The 23337-nt window shown below is 37.6% G+C and overlaps 1 protein-coding gene across 3 annotated transcripts in view; it reads left to right on the plus strand.

Moving 5' to 3' along the window:
- The window catches only part of bahd1 (bromo adjacent homology domain containing 1), a 52617-nt gene extending 45193 nt beyond the window's left edge, over positions 1-7424 (plus strand). For all 3 annotated transcript variants that reach the window (XM_017713455.2, XM_017713456.2, XM_017713457.2), the window contains exons 4-7: positions 1354-1513; positions 4279-4358; positions 4658-4749; positions 6427-7424. In XM_017713455.2, the coding sequence (XP_017568944.1) occupies positions 1354-1513; positions 4279-4358; positions 4658-4749; positions 6427-6613 (519 nt within the window). In that variant the 3' untranslated portion in view covers positions 6614-7424. The remainder of the gene's footprint in view (positions 1-1353; positions 1514-4278; positions 4359-4657; positions 4750-6426) is intronic.
- The last annotated feature ends 15913 nt before the right edge of the window (positions 7425-23337 follow it).

Consider the following 23337-nt stretch of genomic DNA (forward strand, 5'->3'; position numbering starts at 1 on the left):
CATACCGTTCTAAACAACCATCGTGTTCAATGAACAGGCATTGCAAAATATCACATGGTTTTGCAGTGTTCTCAGGGAACTTAGGAGAAGTTAAGCTCTTCCCTTCAGCCAAAAATAGATGTTTTGCAGCAGTCAAAATAATAAGAATAAGGATAATAAAGAATTTCTGGAAAATTTCTCAAAATAATGAATTATGTAGAAATAATCTTATACTTCCTTCATAGAGTCAAAACTATTTTTTTTCATCAGTCAGTATCTCAGGTCACAATCTGACCTGAGATAAAAAAGGTTAATTTTTTTTCCCTCGTTCTTAACAGGAACAAACTTTCATAGAAAAAGCAGAAAAAACAAACACATGATTAAGTTATGCTGGTCATATATTTATTACAGAGTTGTGCCAATGTTACTGCATGGAAGTTCTTCTTAGATAACCTGCGAAATCGGCCGCCCCCTCCAGTGTAAAGTGTCTGTGGACTGTCAGCAGTTCGTGCCTCTCTTAGTAAATTTGCCATTTTGTCTTCTTTTGAAAGTCTGTGAATGATTTTTTACATTCTTTTTCACTGTTATATTTTAATTAAGTAAGAAAAGAACACTTACTAAGGGCCTGTTAATATAAAGCATCTGTTTGCTAATACTTTCATTTCATTTTTCAACACTACGGTTCATGTTCATCAAAGTGTCTTCGTTAGTGTGAAGAGTAGGCTTTCACCTGAATAATGATTTGACAGTTTTCTTTTCCGACCTATTGTTAAAGGCACACATGGAAACGCTTTTGCTCCAAAAGTGGTTTGAACACCTGAGAGGTTTGAGTGCTGATGCTTTCTGTTTAATATGTTGAGTTATTGGAATCAGACAGAGAAAAGTAGACTCATTTATTTAAAAACTAGGTTAAAATGCCTTTAACATTGTATTTAACTGAAGAATGTCTGTGTACTTTTTGGCATCTAGAATTGTGCCACAGAAAGTTCTTCTTTCCATTAAGAAAAAAAAATGGACTGAATACAAATAGCAGTCATACCTTTTAAAGCTGATGTTATATTTTTATTGTTTAAAACATAGCAAACGAGCCAGTAAAGCCACTATCGAAAACAATTAAAACAGTGACTTATATTCACCAGGCCACATACTACACTGAATGAAACTCAATTTAAACAGAACTGATTTATGCTCTCTTTGTAATGAAACATGCAGTGTAGATTAGTGTTTTTTAAGGGCTGATGATATTCACGATATGCTTAGAAATTTATTTTGTGATGTAATTTTGTCTTAAAATTGATGAATATGATCATATTGCCCATCCCTGCAATGCACTCCTCCTGTTTGTCTGTGATTATTATCGGTGATGATTCACAGGGTGAGGAGTCACCAGCACTGCGCAGGTGTTATGAAGGAGTGCAAAGAGACGGAGAGGTGATTAGGGTGCGAGACACTGTGCTGCTGCGCTCTGGCCCCCGCAAGAAGTCCCTCCCCTATGTGGCTAAAGTCTCTGCCTTCTGGGAGGACCCTGAGTCAGGTACATGCAGTGGAACTCCACTCTGTCTATTGTGAAATACAGTGTGAAAGGCAGCTTGCATGCAATGGTATAACTTCATTAGTGAATGAACTAGGTGACTCTTAAACCTCTTAAATAGTTCAGCCATACAAATGCAACAAGCAGAGTTCAGAGAGGGTTATCACCTAAACAAAACAGCTAATTTCTGAAGCAAGATGCAGATCCTCCTTACAAATAATTGCGTCATCATACAAGGTCTGTGTGCAATAAAGAGGAACATGGAGATATGGGTCAGGGTTGAAAACTCTTGACCGTCATGCCGTCCTACCACACAAAAGCCACAACATTTCATACAAGCCTTCGCATCACAACAACATGCACACTGCCAAGCAGCCATGAACATCAGACACATTAGCATCAAAAATGACAAAGAATTCTGCATAATGGCCACTTTCCGAAATAAACCTTCACATTACACGAACGGTGTCAGCAGCGGCCAGAATAAAACCAGCTGGCACGGCGGCCTATACGATTTTAAGTAATTTACACTTTGATAAGGGCATTGCTTGAAAACACCCTCCTGTGCTTTCAGATGAAGTTGTTTATGGCGAGGTCATGGAGCTGATCTTTTGCTTTTTTTAAATTCATCAGCTATTGCTTCTCAAGCATTCGGATGGCAAAAGGCTGACTTGGATAAACTTCCTAAATCACAAAATCCATCTTTGGCCCAAGACCCTCTCTCCGTGCCAAACAGCAAGCACACCTGGCACACCTGGCTTTTTTTTTTTTTTGTACCAAATTAAGCTCTGATGTAGGTCTTTGCTGATTAACTCCAACTTTTCATTAAAAGTTTATTCTAGAAAACGGCATGGACAATAAATTCAGAGATATCCTCTTCACTAAGGTTACTCTTGGCTTCCATCATAAACCAACAAGATAGCTAGCTTGTTTTCGCTGGGTCCGTGTCCCCAAGCAGGCAGAACTTGTCATGAAGTTAGAGATACCAAAGTCCACTCATTTAGAGGGAAGATATGATTGGGCAATTTTACTGTCATGAAATTGGTCTCTCGTTGAATTACAGAAAGCCCAGCAATTGTAAATTTATAGCTGGACCGCCAATCACCAGCATTCTTTCCAGCAACAGCAGAAATTGCAAAATCCTGATGGGGAGACAAAGGGCTTCTTTAATTTAACCCTCCACATTCCAGTACAAATTGAAGGGACAGGTTTGAAGGATATTTATTTGCTTAGAATTGTATTTGGTTAGATGTTGATTGTCAAAATATGATAAGATAAAATTACAACTACTTCATTTCAAAATATTATTTTCAGAATATCTTGGGCCCTCTCTGAGAGCGTAGGGGACCACAACGGTTCCCCTCTGTGTAGCTTAGTTCTTAAAACAGTGATATGTGAACATATGCATGTATGTTTTCTTCTGCTTCATTTAGATACTGGGGCCACTCACCTCTGTGCTTGCAAGCTAGACATTTTGCCTGCTTGTGACACTCCGAAAACATTCAGAGCTTAAGATTATTTGTACAATATTACGACATAATGGCTGACTCCGATTATAAAGTAAACAAGTAAGCCTCTGCACTGGATATGCTAAAAAGCTAATGAAAGTGTTGGAGGAATGCTGCCCAACCTACACTCTGCAAGCAAATTTGTGACATTTTTCATATTTCATTTGTGACCATTTTTATGAATCACATTTTTTGGAGTGCATTATTGTGATATGCAGAAATAACACATAAAGGTGTCAAATTGAGTACACACTGTAGTATCTCACTAACTGAGAGGCACCTCTCCTCATTCCAATGGGATCATTACACCCCTTTGTCTCCTAACAGGTGAAGGAAGCATTCAAAATTAGGGGAGCAGTTTCAGGTAATTACAGGGTAGTGAAGAGAGCAAAACACCACTCTGACAAGGCATTGTGTGGGAAGACTGCATTGGTAGGATTTAGAGGGGGAGGATGAGATGATGAGGAAAGTAAGGTTTCAGTGTTTCTGAGGCAGGTAAAGAAGGCCATGTTTACTGAAAAGTGATTTCCGTTTAATAATTTGAACTGTGGTTGTAAAAAAAATAATTGATTCTAAGATGTATCACAATTGTCTCTTGAAAGATGCATAAACATCACCCTCAGGCTTCTGTATAGACAAATGCTTGTTGTTACATTGAACAAATTGTTGTTACATTGGAGGCTTTCAGGGGGAACTGTATCTTTCCACATTACTTTTGCTTTTGTTAGTTTGCTGCTTGTTAATTTATTCACAGTTCTCTGATATTGCACTGGCCAGCATAGCCTCCTGAAGGTGCTGAAGTTGTTGCTTTAAAAGCCATTTAAAATGAGTGACAGAATTTAACATAGCTGTGTACAGCAGTGGGCTTTAATGTGCACTACTCTGGTATGGTTTGAAGGGTCAGACAAGGAATATGCATCACCATTGATATGCATGAACATTAATACAATTAGTGATATTAATAATTTACCTTTGTTAATGTGTTAACTTTGACAGCCCTAGTTTAAACATTATCATAGCACTTTTAATCAAAATTAAATCATAAGGTGCCTAAAAATTCCCGCCCCTAATTTTACATTTTATGTTTTGACTAACCAGCGTAGCAGCAGTGGTTTAAAAACGTAAAAGTATAACATCATGATTTTGGTTGAAAACCCAGATGTTTGCAGAATGGAGAACCTCCTATTAATTGGGGTTTGTGTAAGTTATAGTGACCTCTGTACTGGGCTGATAGACTGTATGTGCTGTGGTTCTTCTCAGGGGAGTTGATGATGAGTCTGTTTTGGTACTACCGTCCAGAGCACACTCAGGGGGGCCGCAATCCCAGCATGCACTGTGAGGTGAGTTGGCAAAACCTGCCTGTGGTACATCCCAGTGTGGTTTCTCCATGAGAAAGCAGAGTAAACATTTGACTTCCCTTGATTATGAGTTTCAAAGAGGAAGTAGAGAGCACAAGCTTTCTGTGCTCAATAAGCCCTAGAGACCATGGCTAGAAAAAAATATATAAACAGCCTAGTCACAATGCTCTTTGAGCGGTTTTGAAATTGGACACCCATGTGCCTAGCACTGTTTGTCTGCTGTGGTTGATATGGTGAATATTTGAGCATCGTTGCTTCATATCTGTGCTCTGGGATTTCAGAATGAGATTTTCGCATCCCGCCATCAGGACGAGAACAGCGTAGCGTGCATTGAGGATAAGTGCTACGTCTTGACATTAGCACAATATTGTAGGTAAGTCCTATTTGTTTGTTCAGAGTGGTATTGAGGCAAAAGTTTAGTGTGTCATCACTCTGTCGTCTGGTTGCGAGGGGTTACATGATATGAACAAGCTAATATATTATGATTATATTGGTTCACATTGTGGTTGTGATGTGCCTTGCGTTATGTTAAAAAGACCTTGATGTCATAGGGGTTAATGTTTAAAGTTAAGAATCTCTTAACTCTTGAAACCACCTCTGACATCTGAGGATGCTCATAGCAAAAAGTAAGTTTTTATTCTTTTTTTAGAAAACTGCAGTATACGTAGCAAAAGCAAAGTATTACATTAATATATCATTCAGACCCACTGGGTAACATTTATACTGTATGTAGAGTGATTTTAATCTAGCATTTGATTTTGGAATGCTAGAATTGATACATCACCATAAATCCATCAGAAGACATACTTCTGAGCATATTGTAGACATGGTAAGTAATTGAAGAACACTGAACACCTACATGTTTCATTAAACAGAGAGCATAGTTCAGTCCTATTTATTTGGATTTAGTGCAGCATGTGAAATGTTAAACAAAAATCTTCATAGTTTATTTCAATCCATCAAACTTAAAAAACTAAACATTGGATAGTGTGCATCATGAAAATGTCTTCAGGTATTGTGATGTTCTATTTTTGCTATATTTCCCCCTAGTGTGTCGTCATTTACAGTTCCTAACTTACTTGTAAACATAAAAAAACTTAGAATAGTATTTTTATTTTCTATATCCACTACTGTATAAATATTTACTCCAGTTTCTAAGCATATAATTATGCACTGTGCCAAAATAATCAAAGTTGAGTCATGGTGCAATTTGAGTTTTACTGGTACATTGAATCATACTCTAGATGAAGGGTGAGAAACTGGGGCCCAGAGTCCATCACGGTTTGCTGTTTTCCATACTCTAACATGACAACAAATCCAACAAATTCTGCCAATTACAGTGCTCAGAAGGAGTCTTGAGACACACTCTAATTACAGTTTATGCCTTTTATATTTTACATTCCAAGCTAAAGATATTATCTATTCATTGATGTCCAGCAACCAGCAATAGTGACCAGGTTTACTCACTGAAGCTCAAAATGATCCTGGAAATCAAGTGAAAACTTTAGCAAGGTCAGAAAAATACTGAAACAGCAAGACAAACATTAATGCTTCTTACCTGTATATAGGTTAGTATTTAGTATTATTTTGGTGAGATTTGTTTTTGTATATTCCTTCTTTTGGATGACAGCTTGAAGTGTTTTAGGCATGAAGTGCATGAACCAGTTTTTTTTGTAAAAGTAAAATGGGAAAGTTTATAGTTTGCTATTAGTTTGCTTTTGTTTGGTTGGACCCAAAGAATTGCTTGATGTAGCTATAATTAATGTACTTTATGTACAATAATTATGTACATTTGAGTATGGTAAAGTATAATAATGCAGTAATAAACTGATTAATTCTTTAAAAGAAACTAAATGATGATAAAGGCATCCCAAGACTTTTAATAACTAAGGAGCTGACTCAGGTGAATTTGAGTGAAAAAAAAATTCCAGACTGTGCAGAAAACTGGCTCCCCAAGAGTTCCTCACCCCTGTTCCTCATCCCAGTCAGCTGAATCGTGAGCTCAGAGATTTATGCTTTTATTAATTTATATGTATAATCCTTGTTTTAGATTTTGTGCCTTGGTGAAGCGTCGTGAGGAGAGTCTTCCCAAAAGTGCCCCCCTGGTCCCTCCTGCTCTCAACTACACCATTCCAGCTCATCGCCGAGTGCCAGCCGACGTTGATCCTGACTTGGTGTTTGTCTGTCGTCACGTTTACGACTTCCGCTACGGCCGCCTGCTGAAGAACCTGCAGTAGCACTGGTGAGAGGACAGGTTTGACAACATGGAGCCATACACTGAAACCAGAGTCCAAAAGCTGAAGACACAATCAACGCCCTTATCGAGGGAATTCCTGAGAGGCCACAGGACTGACAAAAGTTTGGTTGTTCTTTGCAGACAGTGTCCCTGTACAAGCTGAGAGAGATTTAAGGTTAGTCCTTGCATAGTGATTTAATATAATGGCATTTTGAGCACAACTACTTTGCGGTAAATGAAATCAATGGCCAAGATGTGATCCATCACTCGATGAAGTTGCTTATATATTTATTTGGTTTGACAGTAGTTATCTTTTATACTCGCTGGATGTGTGTGTGGAAAAAAAAAAAACAGAAAGTAATCAAAGTTTTAGGTACATTAGAGGTACCTTGAAATATGAATTAGAGGTCTAAATATTCTTTTCTTGACTGTAAACGTGCCCTTATTGGCTGTAGATCTATTTATTTATAGATATAAGGTGAAAAATATATTTATTTTTAGAGCAGTTAAAAATGAGGTCACTAGTTAAAGTAGACATGACCAAGAGTACTTCCTCTTTCCTGAATCGAATCTATATTTTCCCCACCAATCACCAGTCTACCAATCTGTCATACCACGCTGTGGAGGACCGTAGACATTCTAGTGGACCAAATATTCAAGGGTTCAACTAGCAGTTGGCTAACTTCACTATTGATTGACCAATGAAAGGAAGTTTGTTAAAAAAAAACTCATCTTACTGTAATTAATGAGGACTTGCCTTACACCCTTACAAAGAGCGTGTCCTGTTTCCCCATCTCACATCCTGCCTTTCCCAGCAAACCAAAGCTTTTCACGCAGCGCCGCCACATGTGAACCCTCTCCTTCTGGCCGTCATTAGTTTGCACTAATCTTAACGTTCAGCGAATCAGCAGTTTGATTCAGTCTGAAACTTTCATCTGCTACTGACTTTAAATGGAGGAAAAATACTGTGTATTTGTTGTATGTGTAAATACAGAACAGAGAGAATTTAACGTCTCTAATATTACAACCAAGGGAGGCACTCTGTTACATTCTTTTTCCTAGCGTGTGAATGGGGTTAAAAAACGATATCATGCGCACTCCTTCCCGATTTCAGTACGTGCCATTGGCTTCCCCCACCTGTATTACCTTTAGATGTGATTGCTTCATGTGTGGGATTGATACAAAAAAGCTGTTCCATATGGTCTTTTTGTGCCTTTAATAGTTGATAGTCTGCTATGAGAAGAATCAACAGCATCAGAGGTTGTTTTTTTTCCCCCCTCATGGCTGTTTGCTTCCGTTGCCCAGCTCGTTTTCTACCACGCAGCAGTTTGTGCTAAAAGCCATTCCTTATGACTCTCATTGCACTATTGTGACCCTCACTCTCCCCTGCTGAAATAGAAAAATGAAAGGGAAAAAAAAAACAGCCTTCAGTTGAACTTTGGAAGGATAGAAAGGCCAGAAAAATATCAGCTGCAACACTTCATCACAGTAGCGGTAGCTATGTTTTCCAGGCAGCAGTATCACCTGGATGTGTTGCACCACTGAACTGGAATGAGCCCTTTCCTTATTGCTGAAGTAGGGGAGCATGTTTCACATGCAGGACTGTCATTTTCTTCTAGTGAGTCGAATAACTACAGAAGTGTTACAAAGCAGGATTTCCTGCTGTCACTCTTAACGCCTTTTCGAACAGATTCACTCCACTTAATTCCTCAGTGAATTTGTATCATATCCAGACATCATCGCTGTGGAAATCGACACAGAAGGACCTGAGACTAGCAGGGTTTTTTTCTAAAAGGCATGCCTTTTTTCTTCCCCATGTAATGCCTTGACACAGTGCAGAAGTACATTTTTGTCATTGGTTTTATTCAGTAACTGCTATCATGTCAAAACAAGCACCGTGTTTGTGTCATCAACGATCCATTCCGCTTACTATTCAAAGAGCTGAGTATCAGTCAAACTTGTACTGTTGTGATAGACCTAGAAATGTGATTTCTGTACTAGTTTAGTAAACAAATGAATCCCTTCAGCGCTTATGATGCCCACGTTCGCTGGTGTTGGCAAAAATGTACACGCGAAATGCAATTCGTCATCCCATCCCCACCTTTTCATTCCGCATTACGTTTGTTGTGAGAAATATTTGTTTTGGTCAGAAAAAAAGGACCGTTCAGACAGGTTTTCCTGGACAATGAGAAGAATTCTTTCTCATGACAGGTTTGTGTAGCTGAGAATTTTATTTTTAACAATTTGCTGTTCGTTCCAAAGACATTAAAATGTTTGTATTGCTGTTCAAGATGAAGGGACTGAGATAAAGTCCACTGTGGAAAGCCTGTGTCTTTATATCTTCATGTAATTCTTATAGTATTTTCACAATGTAGGTGTTACAATGAAACAGTACTTGTCTGGTGGGTGGGTGGGTGTGTGTGTGTGTATATGTGTATATATGTGTGTATGTATATGTGTGTGTGTGTGTGTGTGTGTATATGTATGTGTGTGTGTGTGTGTATATATGTGTGTGTGTGTGTGTGTGTGTGTGTGTGTGTGTGTGTGTGTATATATATATATATATATATATATATATATATATATATATATATATATATATATATATACACACACACACACACACACACACACACACACACACACACACACACACACATGTACAGTAGTTCACCTAAATGTTAATTGCCATATATATTGCAAAGTATTACTTTTTTTTTCAAAGACTAATTGACCATTTCCTGAAATATACTCAGCATGTGATAAGAAAAGGAAAAAAGCCATGGAGTGGGCAGTATTGGCTATATTGAAACAGCATGTTGTCACTGTCATAAAGAAATTGCATCTCCATCTTCCCAAATTTTATAGGGGTAAAAACAACGGGCCTCATTTACCAGTACCTTCCTAATTTCTTTCTTTCCTAAATTAGTTTTTGAGAATAGTCTGTCAGATTCATGATGTGTTCATAAACCACATAACTGTTCACACCTTTGTTCTCTTGAGTGTGAAGATTCTGTTCTTACCTAATGGCAAACTCCAAATGAGAAAACACTAGTGAATTTGAAGATGCCAGCTGCCCTTTACAACGTTTTGTAAGAATGAACCGATGAAATGTGGAATAAAATTGTCTTATGTTATCTAACACGAAATGTTGTAAGAATGTACAAATCTTTGTGAAAACTGTATAAGTGGGTTTTAAGAAGAAATTTTTTATTTAAAATTTTTTTGGTTGGTGAATGAGGCCCATTGACAACATCTAGTGTAAGATAATATAACATGATTTTATTCCACATTTTGGAGCATTTTTATTGGTCCATTCTTCATGAAAAGCTGTAAAGGGCAGCTGCTGTTTTTAAACGGTGTTAAAGGTAAAGGAAATGAGTTATGATAGGACATATTCTGATTGATTCCGGGGTGTCCGTAAAATACTGGAATTTGTTCGGTCAATACAATAGCCAAGACCTCTGCAATATTGTGCTATTCGCTGACCACTTGAGAATTAGCATCTGGTTAATATGTCCAGAACTTTTTATTTGGTATAAAAAATAGAAATAAAATGGAGATACAAGGTTTTGATGAGACATTGGCAATATTCTGATGCATTTCACTACATCAGTAAAATACTGTATAATAATCATGGACATAATAATCAAGACATCTGCATTATTGTGCATAAGACTGACCACCCAATGACCAAGAGCTTAGAGAGAGATGGTCGATATTACAGTCCAGAAATGTAATCACAATTAATTGATTAGGTTAAAAATAATGCTGTTATCAGGCCAAGGATGGTCATGGCTTGTATCATGGATGGTCATGGCTGTATCACAGCACTATAATATTTAACCCTCAAGAAGACATCTGATATCTTGTAATACAGCATGTATCACATGTTTCCCAACCCAAATGCAGTGTATATAGAAACAGGCTTTTCACAAAGAAAGTCCCTTCCATTATGTCAAGGCAGTATAAATGTAATTGAAAAGTCTTACATAATCGATCTTTAATCAGCGCATTGTTGAGCTGCCTTCGGCATTGTGAATTGTCATCGCTTCGGTAGAAAGTCCTGGATGAGAAGTGTACATTTGTGTTCCAAATGGGCAGCGAGGAGGTGGGAGATTCATTCCGAGGTGTACAAAAACTCACTATGAATTCCAAGCGCTTTGCTCCTCCAACGATATGAGTGTGTGTGTGTGTGTGGGTGTATGTGTGTATACAGATATATATTTCAATGCAGCATGGAAGTACTGGGCATTCTTGGAAAAATTACAGTCCTAGCACAGCGCGTTTGTATTATTTAAGATAGAAATGTATATTATAAGAGAAAAATATTTAAATGGAATAAATAATATATGAGTTTCACATTCTTGTGCTTTTTATTTATGACTGGTCGTCGCTGTTGTAAGAAAACCTTGCTAACAGTACCTTTTATAAGAACATTCATAGGCTTAATGTATTGTATTTATTATTCTTTTACATCATTTTTAGTGGTCCAGTGATTATGAAAAATTCAGAGAATATAAAGGGGAGTGATGAGGTTTTGATATGACAGCGACATTCCAGTCAGTTTGGTTCTGGGATGTTTATATTGAAATGAACTGAAAAGGGAGTGCACATGGCAAAATGCATTCATCACAATGTCAGCCTCTCTCTGATGGATTACAGCTACCCCATGTCTGTTATTTACATCCAGTCTCATTCTTTCAGTAGAAAAAGAAAGACTTGTTTAATGTTTTAGGAACGTAATGCTGATTAATGTGGTGTGGAGTTAAAGATGTCATTCATGTGCTTCATTTTCAAGAAGTAATAATATGAAGTCACTAAAACCAGTTTTTAATCTACACTTATCATCAGCTATTAGTACTGAGATACATTTGTCCACCCACTGGTTTACTTTAGAGAGCAAGTCAGTGAGGGGTTCTCAATGTTTTCCACCTCACAGTTCATCTGTTTACTCACTAGAATTTACCGCTATAATATAGACCATGCAACTAATTTGAATTCAGCTCTGCATTCTAATTTTTAAAAGCAAATGAGAGGAAGGTAAAGATATTTCTCTGTTCTTTCTTGATCTTAATATTAGGCTGTATAACATACATTTTTCATTAATTGGATATGGAATGAGGAGAGCACAGCAATGGTTTCCCCTTAACTAATCTTCATTCAAATGTGCAGAATGCAGCTTTTACTGTTTGAATATTGTAGTCAGGCTTTGCAGAACACGTAACACTGAACATAAGGTAACATAAGCTTGTTTTATACCAGAAATCAACCAGAATGGTGCCAGATCAAGCGTAATACTTTTGCAGACTGTTTTTCGTAGGCTCATGAAAAATTACAAATGCTGCTGGTTTTAATATCATTACCATTTCAAAACATTTTACATTTCTTTCTTATTATTATGTCATTTATTCTTTCGCAGATTATGCCAAAGTGCCATCACTGGCCACTGGTTTCTCCATAGGCTTGAGAACCACCAGAGGGTGCTTGAGAAACCCTGTTCTAGACTGTCTCATTGTCAGACTGCTACAGGAAAATAGACATTCAATTCAATTCAGGTTTATTTGTATAGCGCTTTTTACAACAATGTTGTCACAAATCAGCTTTACCGAAGTTTGAGAACACACAGTTACAACATATATCCCCCAGTGAGCAAGCCAGAGGCGATGGTGGCAAGGAAAAACTCCCTCACTCTGGAGGAAGAAACCTTGGGAGCAACCAAGACTCACAAGGGGAGACCCATCTTCCTCTGGTCAAACAGTATTTACAATTTAATAAGCTAAATACCAAATAAAGGCTAAGAGGATCTCTGTTTGAATACTGGATGGTAAAGCTTTAGAAGCTGCACTGGTAGAGGCAGTTTCTGACGGAGTCTTTATGAAGAGTGGGAGTGAGCTGAAACAGTCCCATCCTATCTCAATGCTGGTACATCTGGATGGCACAGTGATGTAACTGAGGGTGTTGCATTGGCACAATGAACAGGAGAGCAGGTTGGTGATGGTGAGGAGGAGGCCCTGATGGTCAGTCTTCAGCAGGATGGTAGGGCAGTCATTATCTCAGGAAGAGAATTACTTCTGCTCAAGAGTGTGACTGTAATAAATATGATTTCCCATAGAGTGTGACTGGTGACTCCGGCAGATGTAACTATAACAGCATAAACTAAAAGGAGAGAACCAGAAGGTAGCATAGATATGAGAGTACCCTGAGACACTGGGATGTGCTACATTAATAACAGCCATAATGACTCTGTAACAGCCTATTGTTCCTAAAGGCTTTGCTGTTTGTACTACTAATCTAAACTAACAAAAGCATCTTGTTACAGATGGTGCATTAAAGATGCATTAAAACTCCTGTCAGGACTCACTGCTATGTTTTACAATGCCAAGTTTTGAGCAACAAAGTTTCTACAGCTTTCTAAAATGTGTAATATTTAGGCTTAGTATATTTAGTGAACTTAAAGCTAGTCCTCTATAGATTTTGGGACTTTTTAGTAATGTCTGGTTGGCACTTTTAAGTAATAATTTCAGGTAAAAATTAAGTTAAAAAAAAACAGTTAACAGTGCTAGGTATGAGATGAAAACTGAGAAAGTACTGTTGTTGTGGGAGTTGCTGTACTGCTAATGTAATAATGTAATAACTTATTTCATTGAATAGTAATTCACACAGTTACTGCCATTTACATTCTGCGTTAAAAAGTTCAACCCTGTGTTTCCTTTTTTTTTTCCCGAAAATGACAAAAAAGTTGTCGGCATCTGAAAAAAAATATTTGAAAAAGCAATTTATCTGCACAGTAAGCATTTATTTCCTGAAAAATACCACTGATATTCGAATCAGACAAAAATTCATAGTAAGTAGCGTTCAGTAGGTTTTATGTATATGAATGTGTTTTGGTTAACCATTTATGAAGCTCACTTCAAGGAAGCCCAGCATCTCCATTTACTTTCAAACATCAAGTTTGGCTAATGCATTCTTTTAATGAAGTCAGGTGTGCTGCTGATGGTGTTCGAGGCAATGCCTGGAGGCGCTCATGAGAAATCTGGAACCTAACCTGTGCTCTTCTAACTAGAAGATATTAAAGATATTGGAGAAAAAGTATTCAGGAATTCTTATTACATATTAAAGCAGTTATACAGTCACATGCAAAAGTTAGAACACCCCTGGTTTTGTTGATTTTTCTATGTGAAAATTATTTCACATTCTCTACAGAGAACAAACTTAGTTTAGTATATTGAAAAAATATAAAATGTCTCTTACACAGGCCACATTTTATGTTTATTTTTGTCAAATTTTGTAAATAAACAGTAATTCTGTATTAATATGCTGAAGTTTGTTCAAAAACTTGAAATTTGACCATGGGCACTCTTTTTACAAGCACAGTTCCTGCTCAGATAAATGATTTAAGCAATTTGCCTAGAGATTTTTGCTTTGCCCGGTACTGTATCTCCTCATCTACATATAAACATAAATGAATCTACTGAAAGGCTGCACTTTCAACAGAAAGACTTTAAAATCAGTTTTCTATGTTTATTTGAGGCACTATTTGTGGTTCATTCTGTGCAGAATAGAATATAAATGTGATCCCAAGGGAAGAGTATTGATGTCAAGATCAGACCCGCACATGCAGGGAATCTGGTCTGATTGCATTTGATTTTCTGATTTAAAGTGTTCTCCTCACTAAGAGTATCACAAAGTGGTGGCAAATTGCTGAAGAGGAGAGCTGCACAATTACGCACTTACTATTAAAATGTTTACGTATTTGAAAGCACATGGCAAATGTCAATACCTGATGACTAATTATCATTAGAATGAGTGCTCCAGTGCCCAAATATTGTAAACACCAGAATGGTTATCCTGATTTTCAGAGCTAAAAACACAAGCTGCACTGGAGTAGAGTTACCACATGGTGTCATACTCAACCACCACACCACACTGACCAGAATGAAGCCAGCTGTAGGCTAAATATCCTCACTCAGCAAGGTTACAGGTAGACATTATAAGCATGTGGATTCTAGTCTCGTGTTACAGTCATAATAAATGTAAGCGTGAGTCATTGGTGAAGATGGGCATTTAATTGTCACTCTCTATGGCAGATAAAGTGTCAAGAGGGGGTTTTCATATGGGCATTTTGAAACATTCACAGGCTCCTATGAATCATTCAGCATACAATGTTAGAATGTCAGGATATAAACCATGGAGACATGTTCTTTGTTTGTTCCTCTTGTGCTCCTTTCTCCAGGCTCCCAAGGAAATCAAATAATAATAGATGAAGGTTTGATAATGCTGGTAAGAACTGATAACAGTCTCTTGTTTTCCTGTCTTGTGCTTTGCTCTAATGGGGAATATTGTAACTGAGTATCCAAGACACCAGAGGATTCATAATGTTGCTGTCGCATCAAAATCATGTATCTATGAACAAATGTTATTTCCTTCACTGTGTCTAGATGTAATGAGGATTTATTTCTAGTCATTTTGGACCATTTATATTGATCCATGCATCATGAAATGCTCACTCAATAACAGTCAGTGGCTGTTTTTTTTTCATATGGCATTAAAGTGAAATCCAAAAGCACCTTATGAGGTTTTGAGAAGACATGGATGATATATATTACTCTTAATATTTCTGACCAAAAACAAGAGGTACTCCTCTTTGTCACAGTCATATGCTTTTTAGAAGACCTAAGGGTTACATCTAATAACTCATCACTGTCCAAAGAAAATTAAATATCTCCTTATAGGGGAGGGCCAAAACATCCTTTACTTTTAATGTTTAACTGCCAATTGTGCAGTTTTTAAAATAATGTAAAGGACAGCTGTTGAGCTCAAATGATGTTTAAATTTTTTTTTTGGAAAGCAGCGACATCCCAGTGTTTCAGAAAGATAATTGCTTGCCAAGTAACAATATTACATAATCTCCTATAGGTGCTTGTAGTAAGCTTTGTCCTGGCATATATCTGTGGAGGAATAGATTCCAGGCATCTGCAAAGCAGAGGCTAGAAATCCTTAAGCACCTTATTTATATCCACCCTTAGAGAGGCGAGAGCACCCTTTTGTAACCTTACTTTAATCTGAGCTAGAAGTTCCAGAAGCTAGTTAGTAAGTGAAACTGAGCTTGGAGATTATAATTTGTGGATATTTATATTAATAATAGGGCTGTCAAACAGCAAAATGAATCATATTAATTTGTATTGTTAATCACAATCACATTTGCCTCATTTGCTCTAATTTGATCCTAATGAAAGATTGTTCCATTTAAAAAGCAGTTTATTTGGTTATCACTGTTGTCAGAATAAAACCTCATATCTCCATTTTTGGTGGTTTTCAGTTTTGAACATCATTTGAAAATGCTTGTTGTCCTTTATATTGTATGTAAATTTCATGAAGAATGGACTAAAAGAAATGGCCCAAAATTACATGGAAAAAATTCTGGTTCGTTATGTTATATATAAATATAATGTTATATATAAAGGCTCAGATGCTCACAATAAAATCCAGAACATGAAGCCTTAATAGCAAAGTGGTTGGTGAACATCGTAGTCAAAATACATGCATGGGTCAAATCCAAACCAGGAAGAAGGTAAAACAGGGCGAACATAATCAGAGGGGCAAAGAGAAGAGCCAAAAATCAGGAATCCAGAAAATAGTGGAAAACACAATAAAAAGCAACCTAAATACACACAGGAGAAATGATCAGTAGCTCTGCTAGAGAACCTCACAAATATATTAAGCTAAAGTCCAGGCTTAAGTACTAAACTAAAGTCATATGACATGTCAGACAGGTGAATCAGATCAACACTCAAAGTTAGAATGATGATTTGTTGAGCACTGAGGCTGCTGAGAAGTCATGTGATCTCCCAAGGGATTATGAGAGAGTCCATGTGCGAGTTGGGGCCGTAAGGATGCGTGACTGGTTATAACCATATAAGTGGACAAAATAAGCTTCTTCAGACTTTATTTATTACTTTTAATAATTCAACAACATTGTTTTAGTTATGTAAATGTAGGGTTCATGTGAAATGAACAACAGTCACAGCATTTCCACAGGGTGAAGTTAGCAATTTGCATGTTTAGTAAGAGCAGCAGTATAGCTGCATGTTCCAGCTCCTCAACGATTGTAGCCTCTCTCTCTCAGGCTACTACGTTATGTCTTTTTGATTTATTCATGGTCACCAGAAGATGTCCTCCAGTGCTAATATTTCTTGCCAGCATCAGTGCTGAGTTGTGCTAATTTTAGACTCAGTAGGCTTCGGTTCTAAACAATTTTAACATGGCGGTAGCTGGAAATAACTTTGTCGAGAGAATCATCAGTGGAACTTGATATTTAAAAGCTATATTTGAACAAGAGGGCTACAGTTATAGAGACATTGCAACATATACAGACAGACAGGTTTCTTGTTGGAACTGTGGAAGATTCGAAGAGCCCGAATGCAGTAACTGCATCTAAAAAAATAGTGGTGTGAAGAATGTATTGTTGACACTACTGTTTTTTTTTAGGAGGATTTTTTCCATGTTTCTCCCCACTTTAGTTGTATCCAATCCCACCCACTAGTTAGGACTCCCCCATTCACACAGTACCACCAGTGCTAGGATGGTGAAGGCTTCCTCCTACTCATTTGAAGCCAGCCACTGCATCTTTTCGAACTGCTGATGATAGGATGAAATGATAGGATCAAAAGGTCACTAACTCTGGCCCTGGAGATTTACATGCTACTCTACCCTTACCTAACACTAGATTATCAGATCCTGTCAATCGTGCAACAGATTGGTTGTATCCAGACTCTGCAGGAGATCTCCAGGACCAGAGTTGATGAACATAATATTCCTCAAGTAAGATAAGATATACTTTTATTATCCCACTGTGGGAAATTTGCATTGTTAACAGCAGAATACACAGTAGGCAGATAAAGAGCAGTAAGTAGACAAAGATGTGCATCATACAAAATACAAAATATAAGCTATAGAAATAAATAAATAAAACAAGGCATCTGTTAGCAGAAAAATATAAAAAATAAAAACAGAATTAAGAAACTATACAAATTTACAGTTTACACGCAGTTGTATGGATATTGCACATTTCTGAGCAGGTAATGACTGGATATTGGACCGCACACACTGCGGTCTGTTTGTGAGGTAGTCCATAGTCCATGTGATGAGATGGTAATCCATCCCCTGCTCTCTCCATCTTGCTATCTTGCTCCCTAGTAGAGTGGGCTTGATGGTGTTTAAAGCACTTGATAGATCAAAGAACATGATTCTAACAGTACTTCCTGCCTTTTCAAGATGAGCAAGGGATCTGTGGAATAGGTAAGTTATTGCATCCTCTACTCCAATGCCTGGGTGGTAGGCAAATTGCAGAGGATCCATAGCTGGTCCCATCAGTGGACGAAGATGGGCAAGAACAAGTCTTTCCAGAGCCTTCGTCAGATGCGAGGTCAGTGCCACTGGTCTGTATCCATTCAGATCACTGGGGTCTGCAGTTTTTGGATAGGTACTCTCCTGTTTCAGGCTTAGGTTGAAAATGTCCTTTACTATCCCACACAGTTGGTCTGCCCAGTGCCTCAGGACCCCAGGACTGATGTTGTCTGAACCTGCTGCCTTCTCCACCTTCATCTTCCTCAGTTCCCTCCTCACTTGTTCTCTGGTTAGGGGCAGAGGAGCACAGGGCTGAATGCTGGGAGCTGAATGTGAATAAGTATATGTACAAAATAACTGATCAGTTATTTAATTTGAAACAAGCTTAATTCTGAAGGATATATAGTATACAGCACAAGTGAATACACCACTGTTCAATATCACTAAAAGTGGTTATAATAATAAAGGTTTTAATAATCAGATATAATAATAAGGTAAAAAGGTGCAGTGGCTGTCCTCTAAAGATAAAGTGCATAGTCTACTATTTATGTAGTCATGCACTGAATGAGCCAGTGCTTCCAGCTTAGCATGATTTATCCTAAATAACTGGCCTCTCAGTGAGTGGATGGCTTCCAAAAAAGAAAATGATCACAAACAAATCAGCACAAAATTGCAAGATGAAGGCTTTCAAAAGAACATGAAAAAAAACCTGATGATAAACTGGCCAAGATGCATTGACTGCATATTGCCGACTGTGAAATATGGTGGAGGTAGTGTGTTCAGAAGGCATCACTCTTAAAAAGGAATGTTCCAACATGACACGGGGGCTCATTCAACAACTGTTCTTAAGAAAAAGATTCTTAAAACCCACTCATGCAGATTCTGACATTCACCAGTGTTTTCATGTTTGGGATTTGTTCTTAGGTAAGAGTGAAAGAAAAACTGAAAATAATTGTTTATGAAGAATTACGGAATATCTCTCCACAGATTTGTGGTGCTACCTTGGTATCATCTGTGCCAAGGAAATTTAAACAACAAAGGTGGACATGCAAAATCTAAGAAAAACCAACAAATGAAATCCCACTAGTGAAGCGTGTACAGCTTACATAAGACTGATTACGTATTTACATCTGGAGTCTGTTACTGTTTTTTCAAGCATAAGGAGCCAGGAAATCAGGCCCCTTTATGAGAATTAAGACAGAGCTCATCAGTAAGGATTTGTCAGTTTTGAGATCAAGAATATTATCCAGGATGTTTGGACAGGTGTGTCAAAGATTACTGTAATGAGAAGATGCATAATGTCAGCAGGTTTGACATAAATGCAAGCATGGTAAGAACAGAGAGGACAAATTACAGCTTACTGAAAAGTACATTTTAAATCAATGCTCGCAGAGTTCTAGAACAAAGGTTCTTCTTTTAGCACTTTAACATGCTCTCACCAACTTCAGCTAGCCACTTAGAAATGTGTCACACTTACGTTACATAACTGTCCACTCACAGCATAAGAGGAGGGAACAGCGAGGACCTCTTAGCTAGGTTAACCTCAATGACTTGCTAGCCATCCAAACTTTGTAATGCAAAGCTCTGCAAAGTATGTTTGGGTTTTTTTGTGGAAATAACTGATTTATGTAGCTAAAGGCTTTGAATTAAAACTGTGCTCCATTTTGTTGTTGCTAGCCATGTAGTCTTTAGCTTGCTAACTAGCTGCTAGCAGAGGAGTAGTTTGCTACATTAATCCTAGTTTGAACATAGTAAACTGAAAGTTATAGTTTTAAAATACTAAGGACTTATGGCTATTGCTTCTAAACAGTTATATAGACCAATTTTATGGACTTGCAAAGAGAGCTGCATCAGGCCGAATGATTTCTGGTCAAGTTCTGCTGCTGAAGTTGACTGTTTGAGCTGTTAAAGCAGTAGAACAGCCATTAAGATGTCTGGGATTCTCCCAAGGGGAAATGGTAAAAGTGGTAAAAAATGGTAAAGCAAAGTTAAAGAGGGCATGTTAAAAATAAGTTGGAAAATCTTATGGATAGATGAGATGAAGATTAATTTCTAGCAGAATGGTGGAATAAAGAAATTGTGGAGAAATAGGGACCTGCTCATGGTGCAAAGCAAACCACCACATGAATGCCTAAACTGGCTCTCTTGTCTGCTGACGAGACACTGATAGCAGCAGCAGGATGAATTCTGAAGTGTACAGAAGCATCTTAGCTACTCCAATCTAGCCAAGAGTCTCAGTCCTCATGGATTGCAGCAGAATATTGATTTGAAACACTAAAGCGACAAAAAGTTTTTCAGAGGCAAAAAAGTGGAATGTTTTAGACAGGCTGAGTCAATCAGGCGATGTGAACCCCACTGAGCGGACAGTTCATTTACTGAAGACTGAAGGAAAAAGCCCACGAAATTGAAAATTGCAGGCGAGATAGACATCACCAGACACTGGAGATTTTCCCTGTTGATGCTCTATGAGATCTAGATTTAAGGCAGTGATCAATTGCTTAGGATGTGCAACCAAGTACTATACATTAAAGTTAGAATCTGAGAAAAGCTGAGAAAATGTGTAACTTTTTTGGTCGTAGCATCACCAGAATTCACACTTGTTGAAGCAGTGTCTAATAAAAGGCATTGAAGTATACAATTAAAATCTACAATAAAACTTACTACAATAAATCTACAGCTGATATAAACAATTATCTGAAGTTTTAGCCTCTTAAAATGAGTATCTGTGTATATATATTTTTACAGTTCAGAGACCACCTATCATTTATTGACTTATCATTCAAAATGTAATTTATAAATAGGTTTTTTTTTCTTAAATTTGCTCTTGATAAAGGTCCTAAGAAAAACTCTTATATCGCAGAGGTATTCACACATTTGAGCTCTTGAGTGTGTAAATTCTGTTCTTACCTATGAACAAATCCCAAATAAGAAAACATTGAATGTCAGAATCTTCATAAAAACTGCATAAGGGGATTTTAAGATTTTTTTTTCTATAGAATGGCTGGTGAATGAGGCTCAATGTTTGCAAATCAAACAAAGAAGCTGCTCACCCCAGAGTCCAGACCTCAACATCTCTGAATGTGTTTAGGATTACTTGGTGTGAGAAGCAGAAAACGCAAGCAACATCTAAGACTGAACTTTGGAGGTGTAGAAAATATCCCTGCAGTTTAAAGTAAGTCTCTCAAAAAGAAAGAAGACATCTTATATTTTTGGTTGGGCTTTATTTTCTAGAAGTAAAGCGTGGTCCAGCTGCCCATCGTCCATGCGTCTGTGCATTTGCATTTTCAAAACTGTGAAGTCTGAACTTGTTTTCCTTTATGCACACCTGCAGGAGAATGTTCCAAGACATTGGTCCACAAGCAACTCTTTTCATAGGCATACATGCCTTTGCATAGGTTCACTCATGGCTTCTTTGAAGGTGTGTTTTATAGAGGATACAGGGAATGGTAACCTTGATCTTAGTGGACGCTCACAGGACTATGATGGTACCACTTCATGAGCTGCTACTGTTAGTAGCACTTGTTAGCCTGATTGTGACATTGTGCATAGGATCAGTGGCAGCCCAACTATTAAAAATACTCATTCAAGCAATTCTGATTGGCCCCTGATGTGTCTGATGATTCAAATGATTCGAGACACATTTTGATACTCCAGTGCGGTCACTAATTAATTTACCTTATACTGTAGCCCTCTTTCTTTGACGTCAACACATGATCTATCTAAGGACTGTTTGAGACTGACAATATGAAGTGATCAATAGAGCAGCAGAGTGCAGAATGACTCATCCAGCAATATCTTTGGAGTAGCTTGCACAATTGTCATACACGTGGTAGCCTTTTGCTAAAAGGAGCACCACCATTCTATTCACGATGCCACAAACAGACTGAAAACTGCAATCATACCACCCATTTTTGGTCTCCCAAAGCCCTGTAACGCTTCTATATGATATATGGCCTGTATACTACAAAACCAATCCAATAGCATTAGGGTAGGAATTCCATAAGAAATGTAACTGACTACAGGTGACAATTGCCTAATATATAGCCACTATGTAGCCAGTATACATAATATAGCCAATATTACAATTGACAATTTGCCCATTTAGAAGCATGTGGGTCAATGCCTGAGCATTTTCCTTACTCTGTTTTAAGATTTAATTACCTGCAAGGAACATAAAATGCTACATAGACTGCTTGTCAAAAGTTTGGGGACATTTTCTCTTCTTAACTTCTCCTAACACAGGACATTGTCCATCCATCCATCCATCCATTTTCTAAGCCGCTTCTCAGTCAGGGTCGTGGGCACAGGACATTGTGTTGACATTAATTTCTCTTAAATAATGATTCGACAGTTTGGTTTTCCAAGCTACTGCTAAAAGCACTCATCAATTTTTTTGAGTTAAATTTGATTAGAACAGTTGAAGAGTCTGAGTGCTGATACAATTTACAGTTTGTGGCGTGTGCAAGACAGTACTATTACAGATATGGTAGCAAATATTTTAAATATTTACATGTGTTATTGCTTTTTAAATGTGTCTAGAACCCATTTTTTCTGGCTTTTTTTTAAATAGAAATGTTTGATGTATTACATTATACAAATATTGTTAAAGTTTCAACATGTACGATTCACTCCCCACTTCATACGGTCTATATATTGAACTATGATTATAGCATGAAAAATGTCAGTTGATGATCGACCTTTTAGTGACTCTTCTGTGTTGTTGATTGCAATATATCGACCTCCCAATATTTGGCAGAAAAAGACAGAATTAATAACGAATGTATCCGCAAGTTATAATAAAATTCTTTTCTCTTGGAGCTTGATAACCCATCAGACAAAATCGCAGTAGAATTCATTAGACTTCTAGAGACACTTGATTTGAAGCACTACATGGGCAGACCTATGCACAAGCTACACTATATGGACAAAATTATTAGGACACCTACACATTACACCTACAGGAGGTTTTATGACATCCTATTCTAAATCCATAGGCATTAATATAAACCTGGTCCCTCGTTTGCAGCTATGACCGTTTCCGCTCTTTTTTTTGAGTATGTCTATGGGTATTTTTGAAAAAATGTCTTCATAAACTGAAGTATTAAGATTTCCCTTCCCTGGAACTAAGAAGCCTAGATAAACCCCTAAAAAACAACCCCATAGCATTATCCCTACTCCACCAAACTTTACAGCTGGCAAAATGTAGTCAGGCAGGTAATGTTCTGCCTGACGATCACACTTCTGCTATATAGAGAAGTGTGATCTGTCACTCCACAGAATGCATTTCCACTGATCCAGCTTCCAGTAGTGGTGTGCTTTACATCACTTCATCTGACACTTGGCATTGTGCGTTTTGATTTTAGGCGTGTGTGTAGC

Source organism: Pygocentrus nattereri, chromosome 10 (genome assembly GCF_015220715.1).
Source record: "Pygocentrus nattereri isolate fPygNat1 chromosome 10, fPygNat1.pri, whole genome shotgun sequence".
NCBI lineage: Eukaryota > Metazoa > Chordata > Actinopteri > Characiformes > Serrasalmidae > Pygocentrus > Pygocentrus nattereri.